The 25,545-nt window shown below is 37.5% G+C and overlaps 3 protein-coding genes and 1 pseudogene across 5 annotated transcripts; 2 read left to right on the forward strand and 2 right to left on the reverse strand.

The window, feature by feature from the left end:
• Positions 1-414: 414 nt before the first annotated feature.
• Positions 415-3,139, forward strand: LOC142545555 (ABC transporter I family member 1). Of its 2 annotated transcripts, none has more exons than XM_075652803.1 (2): positions 415-540; positions 1,822-3,139. In XM_075652803.1, the coding sequence occupies exon 2, from the start codon at positions 1,963-1,965 to the stop codon at positions 2,650-2,652; it is 690 nt and encodes a 229-aa protein (XP_075508918.1). In that variant the 5' UTR covers positions 415-540; positions 1,822-1,962; the 3' UTR covers positions 2,653-3,139. The 2 variants fall into 2 exon arrangements, with proteins under 2 accessions (XP_075508918.1, XP_075508919.1); XM_075652804.1 differs by having other exon boundaries at positions 421-540; positions 1,865-3,139.
• A 346-nt stretch (positions 3,140-3,485) lies between these two features.
• Positions 3,486-5,437, reverse strand: LOC142544578 (protein LYK5-like; annotated as a pseudogene).
• Positions 5,438-6,118: 681 nt separating this feature from the next.
• Positions 6,119-9,493, reverse strand: LOC142545556 (two-component response regulator ORR22-like). Of its 2 annotated transcripts, none has more exons than XM_075652806.1 (6): positions 9,090-9,493; positions 8,538-8,690; positions 7,844-8,215; positions 7,659-7,735; positions 6,576-7,526; positions 6,119-6,459 (listed from the first exon to the last, which is right to left on the reverse strand). In XM_075652806.1, exons 1-6 carry the CDS (start codon positions 9,223-9,225, stop codon positions 6,391-6,393), a joined length of 1,758 nt encoding a protein of 585 aa, XP_075508921.1. In that variant the 5' UTR covers positions 9,226-9,493; the 3' UTR covers positions 6,119-6,390. The 2 variants fall into 2 exon arrangements, with proteins under 2 accessions (XP_075508921.1, XP_075508920.1); XM_075652805.1 differs by having other exon boundaries at positions 6,555-7,526; positions 9,090-9,489.
• Positions 9,494-20,620: 11,127 nt separating this feature from the next.
• On the forward strand, positions 20,621-25,396 carry LOC142545557 (ATPase 8, plasma membrane-type). The gene is made up of 13 exons (XM_075652807.1): positions 20,621-20,856; positions 21,006-21,224; positions 21,301-21,438; positions 21,533-21,847; positions 21,949-22,395; positions 22,485-22,607; positions 22,709-22,813; positions 22,929-23,238; positions 23,335-23,849; positions 24,077-24,250; positions 24,345-24,527; positions 24,687-24,868; positions 25,130-25,396. The coding sequence occupies exons 1-13, from the start codon at positions 20,806-20,808 to the stop codon at positions 25,224-25,226; spliced, it is 2,859 nt and encodes a 952-aa protein (XP_075508922.1). The 5' UTR covers positions 20,621-20,805; the 3' UTR covers positions 25,227-25,396.
• Positions 25,397-25,545: the final 149 nt, after the last annotated feature.

Here is a 25,545-nt window from a genome sequence, read left to right on the forward strand (position 1 = left end):
ATAAATGGTAAAAAAGTGGAAGAAAGTTATGTTTTGAGCATTTACTTTTATTTTATTTAACTATTAACAAATATCTCAAAACATTATATTGTTGTCATAAATTGTTTGACATTACAAAATTCAAATATTAATTTCATTATTGGAAAAAAAATATTCATTTACATAATTATAAGATATTTTAGATGCATCTAATATTATACTTATGACCCAAGCAATTATTTTAAAGCAAGGATGACAACGAGATGAGACGATGGCGATTTTGTTATATCTATATCTGTCATCGTCCCCAAATTCCATATCCACTCTCATATTAATGACCCTTCCCGAACCTGAATTTATTATTATTACTATTAATAATATTTTCAAAAAATTTAATATCAATATAAATATTATTTAATATTATTATTACTATTTTTTAACTTGCGAATTCTCTTCTGAAGTCTAAACCCTTCCCTCTTCCCCCTCCGCTCTCACCCGTTTTATGCCTTTCTAATCTTCCAACTCTCACTTTCAGAATCAGAGTTCCACAATTTGTTTGAGGTAAATGTTAAGATTTTCCTATTTTTAGTTCAATTTAATTCAAGCTAAATGTTCACATGTAAATTGTTACATATGTTTTATGAGCATGCGGCTCTCCGAGATCGTTGTGTGCGTGTACTGTGTGAATTTCTTTTTGGGCTGTTTTCTTGAGTTCGATCCTTTTCATCGGAGTGATCTCTTAGCTCTCTCTGTTTCCACGACACCTTTGGATCTATATGCAGCTGTTCCTCATTTTGAAAGACTGGTTATTTAACCTGTCTTTTTCTACTAAATTATTTGGAAATGCAGGAATTTCCTCCGATGGTATGAGGTCGCTGGGTTTTGTGTGTTGAGGCTTGACTTGGAAAATTTTAGACCTAATGATGATTGATCTGTACAATTATCAGACGCGGTAATTAACAATAGAAAATTTGTAGAATAAATAGAGTTTTAAGATAAATCAGTCGGCAAGCAACTGAGAATGCATTCTGAAACTCCCGATATTTCAGCCAGTATTATTAAGTTGCATTTGGAATTTTTTATTCGTAGGATGAGATTTGATTTGGGGGTTGGATTTGAACACCGCATTTCGAATACACTCAACAATTAATATTAAAATTGTTTAACTTGATATATTGTGAATTTGAAATTCACTTGAATTTCGCATATGATTTCAAATTCATCAATCCAAGCACGACCTTGGAGAACGAATTTCATTTATTCAAATATTCCAGATGAAAGCATATAAACAAAGACAAGTTTATGCTCGCTGGGTTTGTCTTGCCACGTGGCTCAGGTGTCGAACTCCAGCCTGAATCAGATACAGCCACAAGGTTGGTTAGTTGTTTCTGAGTTGAGGAAGATAAGTGGTCTTCCCTGAGACGAGAAACGAAAGTGGGGGGGATAGGAGAGTGAAGTGGATAGCGGATTGGAGTAGAGACAGAGAAAGATGAGGGGCTTGATAATGCAAGAAGTGGTCAAAGGGGGGATAAAAATCCTGGCCAAGTTTCAGGGAGGTTGAGGTTTGCAAGGTCCAAGTGTAAGTGGTGTATCGTGGCTGTTTTTAAAAGTCCGCTCTCCAATTGTATACAGCGTTTTATATTACTCATGTTCCACGAATAGTGATACTCCGTTGACACTGATAACTGAATTTATATTTGAGACACGGTCCTTGTCTAACCAAGTTTGTTGGTGGTCTAATAGATATTTTTATTGTGCTGCATTCATGTTTAATTCTCTCCAGTAATAACATGGTCTAGGTTCCATGAAGTTTACATATTTATCTCTTTAACGTATCAACAGGAAACTACTTGTTCTGGATGCACCTGATTGTTTCCAGCTTTAGGTAGTCTGGAGTTTATGAAGTTGAATTGTCAGCTATATCTTCTCCTGAATACTTGGAACTCCAGATTTTGAACCAAATAAACGATATTTGATCTCTCCATGACTTTGCATAGACCACCACTTCCTCGGCTGCTCCTTAGCAATGTCTCTTGCATGAGAAACGGACAGCAAATCCTTCGCCATGTGAACATCACCATCCGCGATGGAGGAGCCCTTGTTCTAACTGGTGCAAATGGCTCAGGCAAAACCACTTTCTTGCGCATGATGGCTGGCTTCTCCAGACCATCAGCTGGCGAAATACTTTGGAATGGGCATGACATTATGGAATCTGGTGTGTACCATCAGTACAAGCTTCAGCTAAACTGGCTTTCCCTAAAAGATGCCATCAAAAACAAGTTTACTGTTCTTGACAATGTTCAGTGGTTCGAAGTTCTTGAAGGCAAGCAAGGGAAGGCTCTGCCGGCCGTAGAATTAATGGGGCTAGGAAGATTAGCAAATGAGAAAGCACGAATGCTCTCAATGGGTCAGCGAAAAAGGTTGCAACTTGCCAGATTATTGGCCATTGATAGACCCATTTGGTTGCTGGATGAGCCTTCAGTGGCATTGGATGATGATGGAGTCAAGTTACTCGAGTATATAATTGCCGAGCACAGAAAGAAGGGTGGAATTGTTATTGTGGCAACGCATCTACCGATTCAAATTGAAGATGCAATGTTTTTAAGATTGCCACCGAGGTTCCCTAGAAGGATGACCTTTGTCGACATGCTCGACCGGAGTGGATTCGATTAGCAATGTTGAGATGTACGACATGCAGCCATTTTTTTGGTAATTATGCATATAGTTGAAACTCCTGTTTCGACTTAACTCGTGAAGTCCCATATTCAAGCGAGTTAAAAGGATGGTGAGCTCATCATTTACCAATGTATTCATTCATTTATCAACTATATGTGAACATATTTCTTAGGTGGGGGAGCTATTTGCGGTTTCATTCTTTAAGTATTTTGTTGACGCTTTGGAATGCCAATTTCGTATGTCAGATTGCTAGCAATCATGATTTTGAACTCTTAGCTAGGGATGTGAGAGTAACTTGACATGAATCTCATTCGAGGACTTTCATATCATATCTTCATTGTTGAACAAGGTCCCATTTTTACTCACATCACAAATCCCTCATACGTGCCATTGATATGATGTAGAGCATAAGTTTGGCTTTAACGTAAAGGTGATTTTATAATTTATTAGAAGTGATTGTTAATAATATTCTCATGTTTTTGTTGTCCACCTACTTGCCTGTTTTTAATATAGTTAGCCTACAAAGTGATTTTGTTTTGTTTGTACCAATTTAAGGAAGAGTTTGGCATGCACATGGCGGAACCAATTTAAAAGTTGGATGGATTCTCGAAATAAGATAAAACTCGGAGAGTAGGTCTCTTGTGAGATGGTCTCACGAATCTTTATCAGTGAGACGGGTCAAATCTACCGATATTCATAATAAAAAGTAACACTCTTAGCATAGAAAGTAATACTTTTTCACGGATGATCCAAATTAAAGATCTGTCTCACAAAATACGACCAGTGAGATCGTCTCACACAAGTTTTTGCCAAACTTGGAATGCTCCGTATATTTAAATGTAATTTTTTAGGAACATTCAACAAATACATAGAAGATATAATTTTAAAAAATAAAAACAAATTGTTATGCTTCGCCCCAATTAGTAAACCGATTGGCTTACCCTTTAGTTTATTCAACACACTGCTATTTTCTATATCATGGATGAAACAAAATACTAACATCTCCTCTCTTTCATCCTCCTTATTTCTCCTCATCAATCCACATCCAATCTACTTGCAGTGGTGATCGTAAATCTACCGAGAAGTACTAGGTTTACTACTAAAGCATAACTCGATCACTCTAGCTTACTGTTTTATCCTCTTACAATCTGCAGGACTAAAAATTCCGAGTGAAACATTACTTGATGCCAACTTCCAATTCTAATCGCCAGAGCTAGCCGAGGCTTAGGGATACCGAATTTTGAAGCTCATGAGAAGGATCCCAATCCAAGGACAATGAGAAAATCTTGGACAAAATCATTATTATTTTAGCAACCCTTGGACGATCATTGAGATCATGAGCCACACAGTTCTTTGCAAGCTGAGCCATGGAGTAGGCCAAATCCAGAGGGTACTCTTCTCCAAGACGAGGATCAATAAATCCTCGCAACTTGTACCTAACCTTCTCGCCACCTAGAACCTCTCTTATGCTATCAGATATCAAAATTTGATCCCCTTTTTCATTAATAGCATTAGTAATGGGTTCCCTTCCAGACAGGAGCTCTAAAATCAGGATCCCTATAGCAAACACGTCTAGTTTTGGAGTGACCAATCCGTTTTCTAAATACTCCGGAGCCATATAGCCGTAGGTTCCCACCACATGCCTTGTGATTATGGATTGATCGGTGTCATCCAGCTTCTTGGCCAACCCGAAATTTGTGACTTTAGCCCTCATGTTGTCATCTAAAAGAATGTTGCTACTGTTCAAGTTCTTGTGAATATATGGAGGATTCGTGAAGTTGTGGAAGTAGTTCAATGCATCTGCAACGTCACATGCAATCCGAACCCTCTGTTTCCAATCAAGCTTTGAGTAATCTTTATCACCTGAGGACTTATACTTTTCATCAATGGGGTTCTCTTTTCTTTGTAGCCAGTTGCATAGGGAGCCATGAATGGCGTACTCGTACACAAAGTAGGTGACACCTTCGTAGAGACAGAAACCAGAAAGTCGAATAATGTGGAAATGGTTGATTTGCCTGAGAGCCAGTTTTGAGTGGCACAAGAATTGGAGTGAAGTAAAAGATGAATTGACTATCAGAGAGCTCGTTTGCTTCAATGAGCTCGGGCCGTCGGCCCCGGCGCCGAAAAAGGTTTCGGCAATGGTAGGGATATCATTTCCCTGACGTATGAGGTAGGTTAGAAGGTACCGGAAACCGCCCGCTATTTGTTTCGGAGTGGGGCACGCGCATCGGAGGGGAACCTTAACCCTGTCGTGACGGATAGCTGCCGCTCGTGTAAACGGTTCTGAGCCATCATAGATTGACAAGTGGAGAGTGCCTGATATGTGTAGTTTGCGACTGTGAAGTAACTTTCCCCGGTCTCTTTGAGTACGTAAGAAGCATTATGCTGGTAATAATTCCCGCCAGAGCAAGAACAATTGACGGGTATGATAAGGAGAGTATCATCAGGAATGTAACCGACATCGGAGATTTTATTAGCAGCGGCAATCTTAGAGGCGTCGGCTGCCAAGAGATAGGCGATGGTGGCGGGGTTGTTGTAGACGGGGTGGCGACGCCGTTGCAGACGTAGCCAAAGTGACGGTGTCGTTTTCACAGGCGAGCTGCTTGTTGTTAACATAGGCCTGTTGCGCATGGGATTGCAGAAGAAGAAGATTAAATACAAGGAGAAATGGCAGCAGCTGGAAGAGGGAAGCAGCCTCAGCCATGGCCGCCTCACGACCATTTCCTTCATAAATAATGATAACGATGATGCTGATTCAATGCTAGACCGGACCGCACGGCGTCCTCGTTGAATTTTACAACGTTTTTCAAATTACTAATATTACTATCATACCGCTCACCAATTAACAACTTTAAAAATCAAAATTATTATTTTATTACTAATTATTTATCATTTATGCTATTTCTTTATTCTTCCTCCTTTGATAATCTATTTAAGATTTTAGAAGAGGTTTCTTGCGAGTCTCCCTATTTAACATTTTTTTCAATAAATAGGATTAGATTAAAAAAAATATGTCTCTTAAAAATGATTTATAAGGCGATTTTATATGAGTTTTTGTCAAGATTTTATCAAGTTACCTAAATATCTTTTACTTTTTAAAAATATATAATATAATATGGACTTATGCGAAATAACACGAAAATGTTTTTTTTTTAAAATTAGAAATAATGATCCCAAATTAAGTGAAAATTTCCAACACGCCGGGGGCAGATCCTAGGCTAGGAGAAGACAGAAGGAACTAAAGTCTTGTTGACTACGTACGTATAGGAAAGGTAAGTCCCAAAGTGATTAGAATTGAGCAAGGACCAAGAAACCGGGAGTGGATGGAGACATAACCCCAAGGGTCAATTTACTGCGATATTCTTAGCTTCAAATGCACTGTGTTATATTTTCTATTCAAATTAAATAATTGTTTATTCTTAACATTAGATTTATATTACGTCATATCTATGAATTTCAAGACTTGAAAAAACAGGAACAAAAAGAATTCAGTAAGGGATACCACATAGACTCGAAGATATTATAATAAAGCTTCAACATTGGATGAAAGAAGACTGATTCGATGATCTAAATCTTCTTGCCCTTGACTTTGTCTTTTCAAAAAGATTTTGTTGTCATTATATTTGTGTCTCGACACACTAATGTACTAAGATATTTAATGGAAATGATATATGGAAGCAGATGTAACGCAGAGGAGATTGAATTGAGAGGGATCATTTGCAAATGGAGCCTGCCTCATAGTCCTTGTCCAAAACAGTAATCATCGAAGCCGAATGCGGGAGTTGCCATTGTTCCTTCATGTTCCTGCATCCATAACCATAAAACATGAGATACTAGTATCAATGTAGAGACTGGAAATTAATCAGATGATGCTCGACTTGCTTCTGGTAATTTCCTACCAGTTTGATCATGGAACTCACTAAATCATCCAAAGAATCACAACTCTGAGAAACAAAGCCACTTTCCAGCTTTCGTTGGAGCAACGAAGAATCGCCTCCTCCAATCAATCTGTCATTCAACACCATATCCATCTTCTCATTGCAGGATCGATTATTGTGGTCCGAATTTTGGCTAAAGGAACCCACAAAACCATTTTCGGGAACATTCACGGAAGCAAAAGTAGTGCTTGGACCGATACTACGATTTGGACTTTGGTCTCCCCACATTTGGTTGTATTCTTGATTCATATTCTGAACATTTCCGATCGAACTTTCTTGCCATTGCATATAGTTTCTTGAATTTTTCATAGTGGTTGAAGGAAGATTAATCTTCATGTTGTGTAAATAAGGACCATTCGAAGGATTCTTCTGAAGTAATTGAGGCCTGTTCTCTGTAGTGAAAGTGGAGTTGAAGGATTCCGAGTTGGAAGAAACCATGTTGAGAGACGATCCATTTTCGTGTACCGCTGTGGGATTATTTGGGCTGCTATTTAAATAATTTCTTGAGCTACCAATAAGTTCTTGACTGCCTGTAAATGTATTGCCAGCCATAAAGATTCTTGAATCATTCATACTATTGAATTTCATTACATTCTGTTGCAACTGATCTTGTTCCAAAGATGACCGAGCTCCTTGAAATAAACTCGTGTTTTGACTTGAAGATGAGACAGCAAGGCTCGTTTTTCCAATAGCAGATGGAGTAAGGCATAAGTTTGCAGGAATATTCAGTGTACCGAGTAAGCTACCAGAGGTTGTATAAGGGGACGAGGAGACATATGCCAGTCGTCCTTGTCCAGAAAATGTTCCAAAATTTTCAAGTCCCTCGAAGGAATCCATTCGCATGAAATGGGAACCATTCACCCCGAATGTGGCCGCCATATTCGCTTGCTGAGTTGCGACAGAACTAATCCTTTTAAGGTACAACCTGTATTTCTGCATAAGTGAAACAAGTTACCACCGTGAGGTAAAGCCAACGATTTGCTTCAGGTATTGCACATTGCAAGTGATACTACTCTAAAAATAATTTCATCAATGCGATTAAAGTTGGCAAAGAAAGGTTATCACCTGAAGATGGCTCGCCACATTTTCCCGAGTTAGCCCTTCGACACCCATCAGGTCAAGAATCCTTTTTGGAAAAGCCTCTGTATCAAGAAACAACAACACAGAACAAAACTTATCCACGTCAAAATTTACCGTAACTACCTACAAAACATGCTTACACTTGAAAATATTGAGTATTCAGAACTCACTTTCAATCCCCAAGTGATTGACAGCAGAGACGAACTTCCTGTGAAGCTCGATAGACCAGATTACTCGAGGCTTCTTCTGTGTTGCAGGATCTTCAGATTCATGCCCATCATCATTCTCATCGTCCTCATCTTTCCTCTTTTTATTAATTTTCCCATTCTGATCTGCATCATTCCTTGAAGTAGATCCATTACCTTCATCATTTTCATGGTGATATTTGGCATGACCAGGGGATTTATCGAGCTTCTTTCTTCTAAGTACGTGTTGCCATATGTTTTTCAGCTCCTCGATTCGAACTGGCTTCACCAAATAATCACAAGCGCCATGTGTAACTCCTTTCATGACCAGTTTGGGGTCACCATTGGCTGACAACACTGGAACAAGATCAAGGAATCAAAAGAAAATTTCAAGGTGGCCATTACTAATATAGGAATTGGAATTCATTACATTGTCGGCCTTGCATGTTTTAAAGAAAATGACAATACTGTAAAAAGATATTCGATCCGAATCCGACGAACTCAAAAAAATTTGGCAAGATTTCACTGAACTATAGAAGCTATCCAATAAAATCCCACCAAACCATGATTCTTTTTTCTTAAGTTTGCCTACAACAACACCATAATAATTTTTCATACACAATCTCATGAAAGGACTAAAAGTCTTGGAAATTGTTCATAGAAAAGAATGTGAGCTTACTGATAACCGGTAGATCCATTTCGAGACCGACAAGTTCTAGAAGCTTAAAACCATCCATATCTGGCATATGCACATCACTGATCACAAGGTCAAATCTATCTTTGTTTTCTCTTAACATCTTCAACGCTGTTCTTGCCTGACTCGTTGTAATAACTGCGAAACAGCGAATCATTTTCATTTGAAGAGAGAAGTTAGCCGTTGACCAAAATATACAGAGCATCCCTCCCATCAAAACAAGGCGTATGAATCCACATGATGGGACAAACATTTGATAATAGGAGAATATGAATCCAAATCCAGCACAATTATATTACACCCAAAGAAACAGGAACATAGGAGATACTGAGAGCAAATTTTATGTTACATTATACTCAGCCAATCTCAGTCGGATCAACAAAACCTGTAACCTTGCTCGACTTGCTTGTAATAATGAAAACACAAGACTACATATTGATCAAATAAGCTAAAAGATGACAACAAAATTCGATATCAATCCAAAACAAATATTGAATAAAAGTAATGAAAACCCCAAAAAACAGAAGCAAAACACACCATGATAGTGGCATTTCCTTAGCAGAGTATCCAACAACTTCAAGCATATCGGGTCATCATCCACAGCAAGAACGCGCAGCCCCACTGGAAATTTATCATGATTTTTATTTCCACTCTTAGTTTCCTCCACAGTCATCGTTTGACCCACTATTCTAAACACCCGAAAATGAGTTTAGTAGAGATCGGAGGATAAAAATGGGGCCTTTAGCACCAAAATCACTTTCCCAAACACTTCAACACAATCCCAGATGCAAAAATCTTTATTTCAATATCAAAAACCAAGAATTTAGCAGACAGAGAAATATAGAGATCGCAAGAAAGAGATGGAGACAGGAAAATCGAATCGAATAAAAAAACCAGCGATGATTGGTAACGAAAGGTGCAATTATGATTCTATATATGTCAAACTTCTTAAATTTAAAATTTAATTAATTATTTTGAATAATTAACCTTATATAAGTAAATATAAAATCAAATCAACCAACTCAAAGTAGAATATAGGACACATACGAGGATAAAGATACAGCATGTGCGTATGTCTATAGTGGGTAGTAACCGAAATGCAGCTTTATTGAGTCAAATAATGGAGCTTTTATTTATAATAAAGTATTCTTTGCAGCAACTTTTCTCTCACCACAGTCCACAACCTCTTAAAGGTGAGCATGCAAGTATGAATATCGTACCTAAACTATTCAACATGGATAATTATTATGATTTTTACTATCAAATATTATTGCACACAAAAAAAAAACTCATATTAAATGCATAAATTTGTTGGGTCGATAAATCAGAAGATATAATTATTGATTTTGTGCTTCAATAATATCAATTAATTTGAGAGTGCAATCTTATTCTTTTAGTGGAGTAGAATAAGATTAATAAATTATTTTGATTAATCATGAGTTGATTGGATCAAATTAATTTATTGGAGCTTGATTTAATTGAATCCGACCAGGTCCCTTTGGTGGCTCTAATATAAACTCGGATAAATTATATGAGTTATAATTTATGGTATATGTGGGATAAATTTATCTGAACTATTATATTTCATGGAAGATTGAGATATCAAATCTTCTAGATATGGTATAATATATTCTGTCCATTTAAATTTATATTTTAAAAGATATTGTTATCTTTTTGTTACAAGATATCACAAATATTTTATATATATATATATATATGATATTGTAACTTGTGACCACACACAATCCTACGTTAATAGTTTGAGAGAACACCATAGAAGGCTTGGAGGTTTGGAGCGTAGATCCAGTGCAAGAGAAATATCGTAAACACGCTTCAAAGGTAATCTCTAATCTCTGTGTGTTGTAATTAATCAATTCGTGTTAAATACGTAGAACAATCGATCCTGTGAATAAGAGTTGATTGAAATCACAAGAAATTAATTTTTGTGATCTGATCTTCTCGATCTTGGCTATCATATGGTATCAGAGCCACGGGTTTTGATATTGTTTTGCGTATTTCGAATTAATTAATTATTTATGCATGTTTTAGTTTAAAGCGGTGTTAGATCTATGTGATTGTGGTTTGAATGGATTGATTTATTTAATTTTTGAACAGTTTATGGCCTTAGTTTTTCTGGTGAAACTGTATTTCGTATTTTCGAGTCTGTAACCAAGGGGGTGGATTACGACTCCATGTTTCCCCTTGTTATTTTCGTGCAATTTTTATTGTATTTTTCGGATTTGGGCTTTTCTGCTTCTATTCAAAGAACTCGAGGGCCAGAGTGTAATTTCGTCCAAAGGACTCCAGGGACCAGAGTGCATCTTCTTCAAATCGCAAGGGACTTGCTCGGCAATTTCGGAAATCACCATGAAAAGCAAATCTGGATCACACACGACGAAAGCACGCGGCCGCGAGGATGAGGAGTGTATGCGAAGGTGGTTTACGGTCTTTCCCACGCGTTGTTCTTCACGGTGGAGTGGCGCGGAGGAGATGCAAAAATCACCAATTTTTGTGCGCTGGATCTGGAAAATAGGGCATCTAATTTCGATTTCGAAATGGATATGGTGTCTCGATGGTTTCCCGGTGACTGGCGCGGTGGAGATTTTCACGATCGCACGTTTCCGGCGACTCCAGCGGCGGCGCGGCGGCGGCATTTTTTGTAGGGTTGCGGAAGACGAGTCGCAGAAGACGGGTCGCGGGTTCTGGGTCGCGAGTTCGGGTCATGGGCTTTCGGGTCAGATCCGATTTGCTGGATTAGTTACTTGGGCTGGAAATTTTTTTTGAAGGATTGGGCCAAGTTGGGTCCAATTAGATCTTTAATTTTTGTGTCTAGGTTGGGCCATAAATTTGTTCTTGTTTAATTATTGTTTATATTTGTCATTCATGTATCATGCCATGTAGATTGCATAAACACCGCTTTAGGTACTTTATTGTCATGCATAAAATTTTATTTATTCTATTTTTAGAGAATAAATATTTTGATTAATAATTGAACTATTTTAAGAGTTAAAATGGTCATGATTTTATTAATCGGATAAAACCCAAAATTAAATTTAAATATTAAGTGTGAGAGGGTATATTTTAAATAAACCCACGGTCTCCCTTATTAGTCCATTTGTAAGAATTATGTATGCCTCGTGCCAATTTATTGGTCTCCCTATAGGAGGGCTACATTGTTTCGGTTACTTGATTGGACTCATTATAATTATTTTATAGTAAAATTAATTGTGACCACCCTATAGGTGACATAATTAATTTGGTACTTGATAAATAATTAATTTAAGGGTATACACTTAAGTCAATGATATTGTGAGAATTTCCTATAGAATATTTTTACAATATCTTTTGATGGCCAAAATCAAGCAATACTAAATTAATATTGCATGAGTTGCTAGATATATTGAATTTAGTGGCAGGGTCTCAGCCTAGCTATAAATAACATGTTTTTTCCTAAAGAAAAAATTATGTCTTTTGGAGTTTTAGGTAAATTGATGTGTTGTAGTAGTTTTTGGGATCTACAAATGCATTTCATGCATGACACGTTATTTTATTGCATTGCTCATTTAAATTTATTTTAATTTCAGAAAAATGACTGGAAATTCATTGTCCATGATATTAACCAACAACCAACTAGTTGGAGAAAATTACATTGATTGGAAACGTAATTTATTGATTGTCTTAACTGCGGAGAAACACAAGTTTGTGCTCAATGAACCCTGTCCATCGGTGCCTACGGCGGAGTCCACAGTAGCTCAAAAGCAGGCTTATGATAAGTGGATCAGTTCTGATGAGATGGCCCGTTGCTACATTTTGGGATCCATCTCAAATGTGCTGCAACAGAAACATCAGAATATGGACACTGCTACAAAAATCATGGAAAGCCTCCAAGAAATGTTTGAGCATCAAGGACGTCAGGCACGACAAGCAGCCATTAGAACCATTATGAACATGCGCATGAAACCTGGGACGCCCGTGAGTCATATGCTTGCATTGATCGCTCAGTTTAACGTGGTGGAGGTGTTAGGGGTTGAAATCAAATCAGAGACTCAGGTTGACATGGCACTTGAGACTCTCCCTGAGATGTTCTCACAGTTTAAAGTTAGCTATAACATGAATAAGCTAAACATGTCCCTGACTGAGCTGATGAAGGAACTCCAAAATGCTGAAAGTGTTCTTAAGACTAAAACTGGTGATGCATTTGTTGTTGCTTCTGCTGGGCCATCTTATTCCAAGCCGAAAGGTAAAAATGAGAATAAAAGGAAGAAGCACAACAAGAAGGGTCCACAACAAAATGAGAAGAAAGTCAAAGTAGATGGCAAGCCTAAGGGAAAATGTTTCCATTGTGGAGAGAAGGGTCATTGGATGAGAAACTGCCAAGGATATCTAGCTTCCAAGAAGCAGGGTAGTGGTGAGTTATCTTTTATTGAGTTTTGTTTAGTGGTTGATTCTACTGATACTTGGATTGTAGATTCTGGAGCCACTAATCATATATGCAATACTTTGCAGGGGTTCCAAGTAACCAGAAACCTCAATGAAGGGGAATATACTCTAAGAGTTGGCACATGGGCTGTTGTGTCTGCAAAAGCTGTTGGAATTGTTTATCTTTATTTTTCGAATAATAAACATTTGGTTTTAAGACATTGTTATTATGTTCCGGAGATTACTAGAAATTTGATTTCTGTTGCTTTATTGTTTAGACAAGGATATTATGTCCATTTTTCACAAATGGTGGTTGATATTACCTTGAATAAAGCCCTTATTTGCAAGGGACATTTGAATAAAGATTTGTATGTCTTAAAACAAGATGACAGCTCTTTGCATCACATTGAATCCAACAAACGAATTAAATTGTCTCCCACTAATGAAACTTATTTGTGGCACTTGAGACTTGGTCATATCAACCTTAATAGAATTCAACGGTTGGTCAAGGATCGTCCTTTAAGTAATTTAAAGGTGGAATCCTTGCCTGTATGTGAATCCTGTTTGGAAGGTAAGATGACTAAGAGGTCTTTTAAATCTAAAGGACATAGAGCCAATGAAGTTTTGAAATTAGTGCACACTGATGTATGTGGACCAATTAGTGTACAAGCTAGAGGAGGATTTGAATATTTCATCACCTTCACTGATGATTACTCTAGATACGGTTATGTTTACCTAATGTCCCACAAATCTGAATCTTTTGAAAAGTTCAAGGAATTCAGAAATGAAGTGGAAAAACAATTAGGTAAGAGCATAAAAACACTTCGATCAGACAGAGGTGGCGAGTATCTATCCAATGACTTTGGAACATACCTATCAGATAATGGGATAATATCCCAATTGAGCGCACCAGCTACACCTCAGCAGAATGGTGTCTCTGAAAGGAGAAATAGGACTTTGTTGGACATGGTCAGGTCTATGCTAAGTTTCTCTAAGCTCAGTACATCCTTTTGGGGATATGCTATCCAAACTGCAATATACTTATTGAACATGGTTCCTTCTAAATCTGTCTCTAAAACACCTCTTGAATTGTGGAATGGGTGCGTGCCTAATCTAAGACATATTCGGATATGGGGATGTCATGCTTATGTGCTAAAGAGAAAGATGGATAAAATGGAACCTAGATCAGAATTATGCATGTTTGTTGGATATCCTAAGGGAACAAGAGAATATTACTTCTATAGTCCTCAAGACAAGAAGGTATTTGTGAATACAAATGCAACCTTCTTAGAGGACAAGCACATAGAAGAGAGTGAATCAAAGAGTAAGGTTCTTTTGGAAGAGATTACTGAATCATCTACTCCAGAGATCCGCACTGAACCTACTCAGTTTGAATTCACATTTCTACCACCATTAACCACTGGTTTCAAAACAAATGAAGTGGTAGAAAACATTGGTTCTAATGATCGGTCACCCCATCATATCCAAATGGAAAATGAAGGAAATGATCAAGAAGAGAACTTAAGACAACGACAATCAATTCCAATCAACCAAGAACCTCCACAACTTAGACGTAGTGGGAGGGCATTCGACCACCTTCTAGATACTTGCTCCATGGAGAATCATTTGATGCAGTTTTCATTGAACAAGAGGAGGATCCCATCACGTACAAAGAATCTATGGAGGATGTTGACGCTGACCAATGGAAGAGTGCCATGGAATCAGAAATGAGATCCATGTACACTAACTCCGTCTGGGTTCTTGTAGACATTCCTGAAGGTGTGAGACCTATAGGGTGTAAGTGGGTCTACAAGAGAAAGAGAGGAATAGATGGAAAAATAGAGACCTTTAAGGCTAGATTGGTAGCCAAAGGTTTCAGCCAACGAGAATGAATCGATTACGATGAAACCTTTTCACCTGTGGCTATGATAAAGTCTATTCGGATCCTCTTATCCATTGCAGCTCATTTTGATTATGAGGTGTGGCAAATGGATGTCAAGACAGCATTTCTTAATGGAAATCTTGACGAAACCATTTATATGGTACAACCAGACGGTTTTATTCACAACGGTCAAGAGCATAAAGTATGCAAACTGAAAAATTCTATTTATGGACTTAAGCAGGCGTCAAGGTCTTGGAACATCGTTTTTGATCAATCTGTGAAAGATTATGGTTTCGATCAAAATCTTGATGAGCCTTGTGTCTATAAGAAAATTTTGGATGACAAGGTGATTTTTCTTGTGCTATATGTGGATGACATCCTACTTATTGGGAATAATGTAGGGGTGATGACATCTGCTAAAAATTGGTTGTCTCAACAGTTTGACATGAAAGACTTGGGAGAAGCAAGTTATGTTCTAGGTATCCAAATCCTTCGGGATATGAAGAACAAACGGATTGCTTTATCTCAATCTTCATATATTGATAAAATATTGGTGAGGTATGCAATGCAAAATTCCAAGAAAGGTCAAACACCTTTTAGACATGGAATTCACTTGTCAAAGGACCACAATCCCAAGAATCCAAGTGAAGTGTAATACATGAAAAGAGTTCCCTATGCTTCGGCTGTAGGAAGTCTTATGTATGCTATGCTATGCACTCGACCAGATATTTGTTATGCTGTTGGGATTGTTAGTAGATATCAGTCAAACCCAGGACCAGAGCACTGGATTGTTGTAAAGCATATTCTCAAGTATATTCGCAGAACTAGAGGGTATATGTTGGTTTACTCGGCTTCAGAGTTGACACATGTGGGTTATACTGATTCTGATTTTCAAGCTGATAGAGATTCTCGTAAATCTACATCCGGATCTGTGTTCACATTGGGTGGTGGTGCCGTTGTTTGGAGGAGTATCAAGCAATCATGTATTGCTGATTCCACCATGGAAGCGGAGTATGTAGCGGCTTGTGAAGCAGCAAAAGAAGCCGTTTGGCTGAAAAAGTTTTTGCTAAGCCTTGAGGTTGTTCCTGCTGCATCAAATGCAATTACTTTATATTGTGATAACAGTGGTGCAGTGGAAAATGCAAAAGAACCAAGAAACCATCAGCGTGGAAAACACATTGAACGAAAATATCACCTAGTGAGGGATATTGTTAAACGAGGAGACGTGACAGTGTGCAAGATAACATCTGCTGAAAATCTTGCTGATCCTTTCACCAAAAGCTTACCTGCTAGAGCTTTTGAGGAACATATTCAAAATATGGGTGTACTAGACATGACTCATTTACTCTAGGGCAAGTGGGAGGAAAATGTTCGATAGTATGATGCTCATTGAGTACTTTTGTTATATGTTGATGACATTTTGAAATTAAAATAATGTTCATTTATTTGTTTAAATAAATTTATTTTTGAGCAATGCATATGTCCATTGGATTGTTGTATAATTATAAATTGAGTGTTTAAGTCATTAAACACAGAAAGATTCAATTTGTAATTCAATCCAAAGTATTATTGTCCACGATCGGTAAATAAATAAGGACAAATTATTTTGATAAGATCGTCTCAATTTTATTGAAGCCTATCTTTGGTTTGGTAATAAAATTAAGGATACATTTTGTTGTATTGGAACTGACCACGTGAGATTTGAATTTGATTTGACCATGCTAATTCAAAATCACTTGACTGTCGTACATAACACCTTAATCCTGAGCGGATAATGAACTTTGATTACTAACTTGAAGTTCTTTGATGCATCAATGAGTGAGACCAAACTATTGGTCAATATCTCGATGTTTTGGGAATCAAAGTGAAATAACAAAGAACATATATTCGTAATATGAAATCTGTCACCTAGTCAATAGGTATGATCATAAACTCACAAGTTCTTCTAGAAGACAGTAAAATCTGAGCTCAGTAGTTCAACATTCTTGTTGAATTAATTATGTGATGTGATCACATGGGACTGTCAAAGAGAAGATGAGCGTTGAGAAGCTATGAATATCTAATGTGGGTTATATGGTCTGGATACCCTGTTTTAGATGTTCTAATTGATCGACAGGGGTGATATGTTGGGTCGATAAATCAGAGGATATAATTATTGATTTTGTGCTTCAGTAATATCAATTACTTTGAGAGTGCAATCTTATTCTTTTAGTGGAGTAGAATAAGATTAATAAATTATTTTGATTAATCATGAGTTGATTGGATCAAATTAATTTATTGGAGCTTGATTTAATTGAATCCGACCAGGTCCCTTTGGTGGCTCTAATATAAACTCGGATAAATTATATGAGTTATAATTTATGGTATATGTGGGATAAATTTATCTGGACTATTATATTTCATGGAAGATTGAGATATCAAATCTTCTAGATATGATATAATATATTCTGTCCATTTAAATTTATATTTTAAAAGATATTGTTATCCTTTTGTTACAAGATATCACAAATATTTTATATATATATATGTAATATTGTAACTTGTGACCACACACAATCCTACGTTAAGAGTTTGAGAGAACACCAGAGAAGGCTTGGAGGTTTGGAGCGTAGATCCAGTGCAAGAGAAAGATCGTAAACACGCTTCAAAGGTAATCTCTAATCTCTGTGTGTTGTTATTAATCAATTCGTGTTAAATACGTAGAACAATCGATCTTGTGAAGAAGAGTTGATTGAAATCACAAGAAATTAATTTTTGTGATTTGATCTTCTCGATCTTGGCTAACAAAATTAATTAATTTTTTTAAAAATATATATATATATATATATATATATATATAATATCGTGTTTTATATAATGTTAAAATTAGACTAGATTCTTCTTGAAATTAGTAATCGGGGTAAACAAATTAACGAACTAAATTAGTCCAACTTAAAATTTTTTTTTGGGCAGTAATTTAGACTCACTATTCCACTTCCCGATAATTATCCAGTCATACCAATCCAAATCTAGTCTACTAAAATATAATTGTATTCTAACTATAAAAAAAAGTTATTATATTTCATAATAATAGATATGAAATATCCAGGGCGGTCAACTCTGACGCAGTTAGGAATTCCATACATGTCCTGGCTTTTTATTTGTCACCAATTTAATTAAATTAAAACGGGTGTTTTTTTGGTATGTCGTCCTTTTTTAAAAAAATTATCAAAGGGGTTTTATGCAATTTCCATAAAAATTAGCATAGATTATAAATTCGGGTGATAATCCAGGGAAAAAATGCTGGTAAATGATTAACCTTCTTGGTATATATGTTCCAATTGCGTGATTATTAAAGAAAATCATTGTATAATTGTTTGGTTTTTGGGAAAAAAAGGGAAACGGTGTAATAATCGAGATTTATCTATTTTAAAATCACAACAATTCCACATAATTATGGTGTCAAAAAACACCGAGGATTGGACACTGATAATCCAAATGTTTGATATTAAATGCGATGATTATGCCTAATGAATGCGTGACAATTCGGTGAAGTTGCACTTATTTATTCGAGCTTTTTACGCGCAAAAATGGGCTGTTGACTAATTTAAAATAATTAATTCTTGAAGGTGTATTGCTAAAGGGTCAACTTATTTTCAGAATCATACGAATAATCGATTGCTTCCTCCATCAATCAGGCTGATGAGTGCCATGCCATGGAAGCTACTACAAAGCACACAACACGAAACCGTATCCATGATATAAAATATCAATCAACAAACAAATCTTTTAGTTATAGGCGTTTGCACTGTTTATTAATAATTGAACTTCGTGTCACTGTTTCATTTGAATCGAGTTTTATAAAATTTGAAGTTAAAGTTTACCATATTATCCATATCTTCCAGTTTATTCGAGTCGGAATAATTGCATATTGGCCTGTAATTTGTTTTTTTTTTTTTCAATTTTAACCAGTTAATTTGTAATTTTTGTGCGGTAACTTGCTTTTTTGTTTGTAATTTTAGTTCTTTTTTGCCCAAATTGAAATTGGAAATCGAAAATGGTCTGTTTGAGGACCGAGTATGTTGAGTTGGAAAAAGAAGTGCACATACCAGTTATAGTCCAGTTGCTACAAGTCCCCGAGCTTTTGCAAACTTCACTTTGTACTAAACTGAAATTGTGTAATTTGTGTCCTTGTATCCGATCCAACTTCTCCCTGTGTAAGAATATGTTGACACTGTTTCGTTTTCGAAGACAACGGTGGCATTATTCGCGGAATTAAACTCAAGAATGTCCGAATAAGTCATCACCCCTCAACCGGAGGCGAGTGATTCTTGGTTTATGGCAGCCGCCATTCTTTGAGAAGTATGGCAAGGTTAAACATGTCTATGGGGTTGTTCGGGAATTCCCAGTCGAGATCGAGTCCGTCAAAGAGGTATTTTCTTGCTGTGTCGATTGATGATTGAATAAATGCGGCCCTGCTATCGGAATTGCTTGTCATGGTGGAGAAATGTTGCCGAGGGGTTGTCCACTGCCTCCGCCAATGGACAGCAGGGCTTTCGCGGAAGGAGTGGCTCCGTGGAGGGCTGGGTGAATGGTACCATCCATTGTCCGTCAAATTGGTTTATTAAAAGCTGGAAACTGGTGCCGTCGGGGATGACAAAGGCGTAAAAGATGTGCGTGAAATATGAAGTTGGGATGCTGGATGGGTGGTAAGGATTGCACCGTCCAGGATTTGGCCAGTAAGCGTCTTTGATACCTCGAGAAGGTGGAGGAACTTGGCCCGGTGATGGAGGAACGGCTATTGGTATTCCCGGCGGCGGCGGCAATGGTTGTCGGGGTTGGTGGAGGTGCTTCCCCCTGTGGCAGAGATGGCGGCACATGTGGAGGTATCCCACAGGAAAATTGTGATGGAGGCATTGAAATATCAGCAACTGAGAATCTAGTGCCAAAAAAGGTGAGAATGAACACCCAAATAAGTGAGATGATCTTCCGATTAGCCATGGGTTCGGTTTCTTTGATTCTCTTGAAGATCACACCAAGAATAGTATCAGACCAACATATATTAGTATGCAGATGCAGCATACATATATTACAACGTCAATATTGGCACCAAAAATCTAAATTTTACTGATGTTCTAAGATCATTTTTTGTCAGCATATGTACGTTGGAATGTTATTCTGATTCATTCAACAGCTAGAATTAGATTCTTTGATGTGAAACATGGGTTTTTTTGACGGCTTGCTATATTTTCTCGTGGGGAGAGGAGTTTCTGAGTATGCATTGGTTTGAGACAACTGTAAAAAGCATTTCGCAAATTTCAAACCGAAGTGTGATTGCTTAAATTGTATGGTTTTATATTTCCTTCATTTTGAAATGATGCTACACGATATAAACAACAACTTTCAATGGCTTTGGGTATTGCAATTTGAAGGTGTGGACTAATTAAATAATATTTCGAAAAGAAAAGACTAAAATTACAAAATAAACAAGATCATAATTAAATTTGACTAATTAAATAATCGAAACAAAAATGCTTCTATTTTCCTAAATCCATATATACGTTACAACGCGCATTTGTAAATGCGATTTCGCCGGGCATTGCATTGTTTTGTTAGGAAATCCGTATGGCGGCCCACGTTTTAAGGACCAAACAAGCAACACCTTCTAAAAAATTTGGGACTCACCTGATCTTTGAAACGAGGGGTCCGGAAAATGTACGATTTCCCACAATTTTGGGGAGTTTAAGGACACCAAAAAATAAATGGGTAACTAAATATTAAGGGCTATCGCCTCGAAATAACAATTATGGCTTCCAACTTGTCTTCCATTTTTAAGAATCAATGTATCATCTAATTTGCATGGAGGCCTGTAAAAAATTGGAGTAACAATTGGGAGAGAGATCGAGAGAGTTTTATAATCTTGTGTGGTGTTCTCTCTAAAGTTTTTCTTATTTTTATTGCAAAAACATAATCATGGCTCCTGATATATCCTTGGAACAAATCAAGAATGAACAAGTTGACCTTGTAAGTCTCCATGTACTAATTACATTGCTTTGAGGACAAAGCTAGTTTTTTTTTAAAAAAAAATACTCCATTTTTCGACGTATTCTTGATTGAAGTATATAAGAGTTTGGCTTGGTAATAATGGTCAAGTATCCATTTATGCATGGCAGGAAAATATTCCCATTGAGGACGTTTTCACACAACTTAGATGTACAAGGGAGGGTTTGACATCCGATGAAGGAAACAAAAGGCTTGAAATATTCGGCTATAATAAACTTGAGGAGAAAAAGGAAAGCAAGGTCCTCAAGTTCTTGGGATTTATGTGGAATCCTCTTTCATGGGTTATGGAATCTGCTGCCATTATGGCCATTGCCTTGGCCAATGGAGGGGTAACTTTGCAGCTGTTTATCTTTGATTCTTCATCTTGTTTTCTTTTCTGGATTAAGTCAACATGTGAAAATGCAGGGCAAGCCTCCAGATTGGCAAGATTTTGTTGGTATTATCGTGCTTCTTATTATCAACTCAACTATAAGTTTCATTGAAGAAAATAATGCCGGAAATGCGGCTGCCGCTCTAATGGCTGGTCTTGCACCTAAAACCAAGGTGCCTTGACCTTATCTTCGTCATGAGTCTTTCACAGTTATACGAAAAATTTACACCTATATCTTACAAATTGAATGCTTGATTTTGCTTATAGGTTTTGAGAGATGGAAATTGGAGTGAGCAGGATGCATCAATTCTTGTTCCTGGAGATTTGATCAGTGTCAAATTGGGAGATATTATCCCGGCCGATGCTCGTCTCTTAGAGGGAGATCCTCTCAAGATCGATCAATCGGCCCTCACAGGTGAATCCCTTCCTGTGACCAAACACCCTGGTGATGGAGTTTTCTCTGGTTCCACCTGCAAGCAGGGAGAGATCGAGGCCGTGGTTATTGCCACCGGCGTTCACACATTCTTCGGCAAGGCTGCTCATCTTGTGGATAGTACGAACAATGTGGGACACTTCCAAAAGGTATGTATTTACGTGTTTTTTGGGTAACACATCATGTTTTCGTGTGCAAAGTGTCAATTTTAAGATTTTGATACATGTTCAAATTATTGTATGCTAATCAGGTGCTGACTGCCATTGGAAATTTCTGTATCTGCTCCATTGCTGTTGGCATGTTGATCGAGATAGTCGTGATGTACCCGATTCAACATAGGAGGTACAGAGAAGGGATCGACAATCTTCTAGTGTTGCTGATTGGAGGAATTCCGATTGCTATGCCAACAGTCTTGTCCGTGACAATGGCTATTGGATCCCACCGGCTATCTCAGCAGGGCGCCATCACAAAAAGAATGACAGCCATTGAGGAAATGGCTGGCATGGATGTGCTCTGTAGCGACAAAACAGGAACACTTACTCTCAATAAGCTCACAGTCGACAAGAACTTAGTCGAGGTGTTCCCAAAGAATTTAGATAAGGAAACTCTTCTTTTGCTTGCTGCGAGGGCTTCCAGGGTTGAGAATCAGGATGCCATTGATGCTTCAATTGTTAACATGCTCAGCGATCCCAAAGAGGTGAGTCTTCTAAACTATATAGCTTGTTGGGATGGTAAATCTGCTAAGATTGCTTAGTTGTAAAGTATTATTTTTTTCGATGTTTTTAGGCAAGAGCAGGAATTACAGAGGTACATTTCTTGCCATTCAACCCAGTGGAGAAGAGAACTGCGATCACATATTATGATTCTAATGGAAACTGGCACAGATGCAGCAAGGGTGCTCCTGAGCAAGTAAGGATAATCGTAGAAGTTTTCATAATTAAATGAAAAGTAATAATATTTCCTCGATGCTGGGTATTTCACAGTTTTGTTTCTTTTTTGCTATTTTACAGATAATTGAACTATGTGGACTCAAAGGGGATGTAAAGAATAAGGCTCATGCGATCATAGATAATTTTGCCAACCGCGGTCTTCGTTCCCTTGGTGTTTCACGACAGGTTAGTCAGGCATCCCATGAAGGGTTTCTCATGCCATCATGCTTTCAACAAAAAGTATACGATTTTTTTTTTAAAAAAAGCTGCAAATCGTGAAATCTTTTACATAAAATTTCAGACTGTTCCTGAAAAAACCAAAGAAAGTGATGGTGGACCTTGGGAGTTCGTTGGTTTGCTGCCTCTTTTCGACCCTCCTAGACACGATAGTGCAGAGACTATTAGAAAGGCTCTTGATCTTGGTGTCAATGTTAAGATGATCACTGGTGATCAATTAGCTATTGGCAAAGAAACAGGCCGCAGGCTGGGAATGGGAACCAACATGTACCCATCTTCTTCCCTTCTTGGCCAATCCAAGGACGAATCTATCGCTTCGATCCCTGTCGACGAGCTCATTGAGAAAGCAGATGGTTTTGCTGGTGTCTTCCCAGGTACAATATTACCCTGGAAGGGGAAAAAAAGACCCACTTAATGTATTAATGAGAAATCGTATTACTTACAACTAAACTCAAGTTTTATATGCATAGAGCACAAGTATGAAATTGTGAAAAAACTACAAGAGAGGAAGCACATCTGCGGTATGACTGGCGATGGAGTGAACGATGCCCCAGCACTTAAGAAAGCAGACATTGGTATCGCTGTAGCAGATGCCACTGATGCCGCTAGAAGTGCATCCGATATTGTTTTGACTGAACCAGGACTTAGTGTGATCGTGAGTGCGGTTCTGACAAGTAGAGCCATCTTCCAAAGGATGAAGAATTACACCATTTATGCTGTTTCCATCACAATCCGTATTGTTATGGGATTCATGCTTATTGCCCTTATCTGGAAGTTTGATTTCTCGCCTTTCATGGTTCTCGTTATTGCCATTCTCAATGATGGAACTATCATGACAATCTCCAAAGACAGAGTGAAGCCATCTCCAGTTCCCGATTCGTGGAAACTCAAGGAAATATTTGCCACCGGTGTCGTTCTTGGAACATACATGGCTATCATGACTGTTGTCTTCTTTTACCTAACGTCAGATACCGATTTCTTCACTGTAAGCTCTTTCTGCCCTCGAAAACTAGCACGCTTGTTAAATAAGTCATTGGACTTAGTATCATAGGCTCTGGTATTAGTTGAGCTACTTTCGAAACATGATGCCAATGTTGTTGTGCAGGTTTTGGTCGTACTGTGGCTAATTGCTACGGTTATCATAACGACAAGCATTGGATTCTTAAACAACTAACAAATTTTGACTACTGGATTATTGTTTCTTTGTTATAGGAAACCTTTAATGTGAAATCCATCCGGGGGAACACAGATGAGCTCACAGCCGCTCTGTACCTTCAAGTGAGCATTATAAGTCAAGCACTCATTTTTGTCACAAGGTCGCGAAGCTGGTCTTTTGTCGAACGCCCTGGCCTCTTGCTTGTCAGTGCTTTCTTGATAGCTCAGTTGGTAAGTTCCACAAGTCATCAATTTTTACCTTATACATATATCTGTCACTCGGTTACATCAAGTTCTTGGCTAAATATAAGTTGTGGGATTCCAGGTGGCTACACTAATTGCAGTATATGCAAGCTGGGGATTTGCAAGAATTGAAGGTATCGGATGGGGATGGGCTGGAGTCATCTGGATCTTCAGTATTATCACTTACTTCCCACTTGATATTCTCAAGTTCATTATTCGTTATGGATTGAGTGGAAAAGCTTGGGATTCGATGATACAGAACAAGGTATGGTTTTAACAAGTTACATTATTCTAATAAATAATTCATTCCGCTTCCTCCTCACGGTGCAGACAAACTTTGATTGAACCAAAATTGACTCCGAAATATTTCACTTCTTTTAATTCTAACTCATTTCTTTGATATCGTACTTCCTAAAAAATATAGACCGCATTCACAACAAAGAAAGATTATGGTAAGGGTGAGAGAGAAGCACAATGGGCAGTGGCACAACGAACCCTTCACGGGCTGTCGGATCCAGGACCTTCCAGTGTGTTCCACGACAAGAACAACTACAGCGAGCTGTCGGAAATCGCTGAGCAGGCTAAACGAAGAGCTGAAGTGGCAAGGTACACATGCTTCATCAATTTTCTTGAATATTAAATTCATTAAGTTCTAATGGCTCGATTGTACAAGTTCTTTATTTTCTCATGGCACGACTAACAAATTTCTAAAATTAGAAGTCATGTTCTCACCGCCAGTTCAAATACAAAAGGATCGTGCTTTAATTTTTTAAAAAACATTAAACAAGAGTTTTTCTAAATGCCATTTTTTCAAAAAAGAAACATAATTAATGTGAAGATACAATATTGGAGACGCACGTTTTGCAGGCTAAGGGAGCTTCACACTCTTAAGGGGCATGTCGAATCCGTGGTGAAGCTAAAGGGATTGGACATTGAAACCATTCAACAACACTACACCGTGTAAGAGGCATTCAAATTTAGGGGATTATTTTGAACAGAGCACAACATAAAGTAAAGATGAACACGTACTGGAATTTTTTTTTCTTTTATGGTGTATAATAGATGGGTGATAGAAATTATGATATGAAGCTCTAATAGGTTTTGGATAAAATTCTTATGTTAGACGTCTATATCATGAAATTCTATTGTTATTATTTTTTATTATTATTATTTTATTTTATTTTATGATTTAAGTCATGTTCTGTGTAGTGCGTATGCTCCCTCTTACTTGGTAATTAAATTAGTTACATCATGGAGATAAAATATCAAGAAATCCCTTCTTT

The sequence above is a fragment of the Primulina tabacum genome, chromosome 5 (genome assembly GCF_025594145.1).
Source record: "Primulina tabacum isolate GXHZ01 chromosome 5, ASM2559414v2, whole genome shotgun sequence".
NCBI lineage: Eukaryota > Viridiplantae > Streptophyta > Magnoliopsida > Lamiales > Gesneriaceae > Primulina > Primulina tabacum.

Bases quoted from the DNA above. Each gene is read 5' to 3' on its own strand.
- LOC142545555 (XM_075652803.1), top strand. From the start codon at position 1,963: ATGACTTTGCATAGACCACCACTTCCTCGGCTGCTCCTTAGCAATGTC.
- LOC142545557 (XM_075652807.1), top strand. From the start codon at position 20,806: ATGGCTCCTGATATATCCTTGGAACAAATCAAGAATGAACAAGTTGAC. The intron at 22,608-22,708 runs GTAAGGATAATC...GCTATTTTACAG, and splicing joins GCAAGGGTGCTCCTGAGCAA to ATAATTGAACTATGTGGACT. The intron at 22,814-22,928 runs GTTAGTCAGGCA...ATAAAATTTCAG, and splicing joins CCCTTGGTGTTTCACGACAG to ACTGTTCCTGAAAAAACCAA.
- LOC142545556 (XM_075652805.1), bottom strand. From the start codon at position 9,225: ATGACTGTGGAGGAAACTAAGAGTGGAAATAAAAATCATGATAAATTT. The intron at 7,736-7,843 runs GTGAGTTCTGAA...TTCTTGATACAG, and splicing joins CAATCACTTGGGGATTGAAA to AGGCTTTTCCAAAAAGGATT. The intron at 6,460-6,554 runs GTAGGAAATTAC...TTATGGATGCAG, and splicing joins TGAGTTCCATGATCAAACTG to GAACATGAAGGAACAATGGC.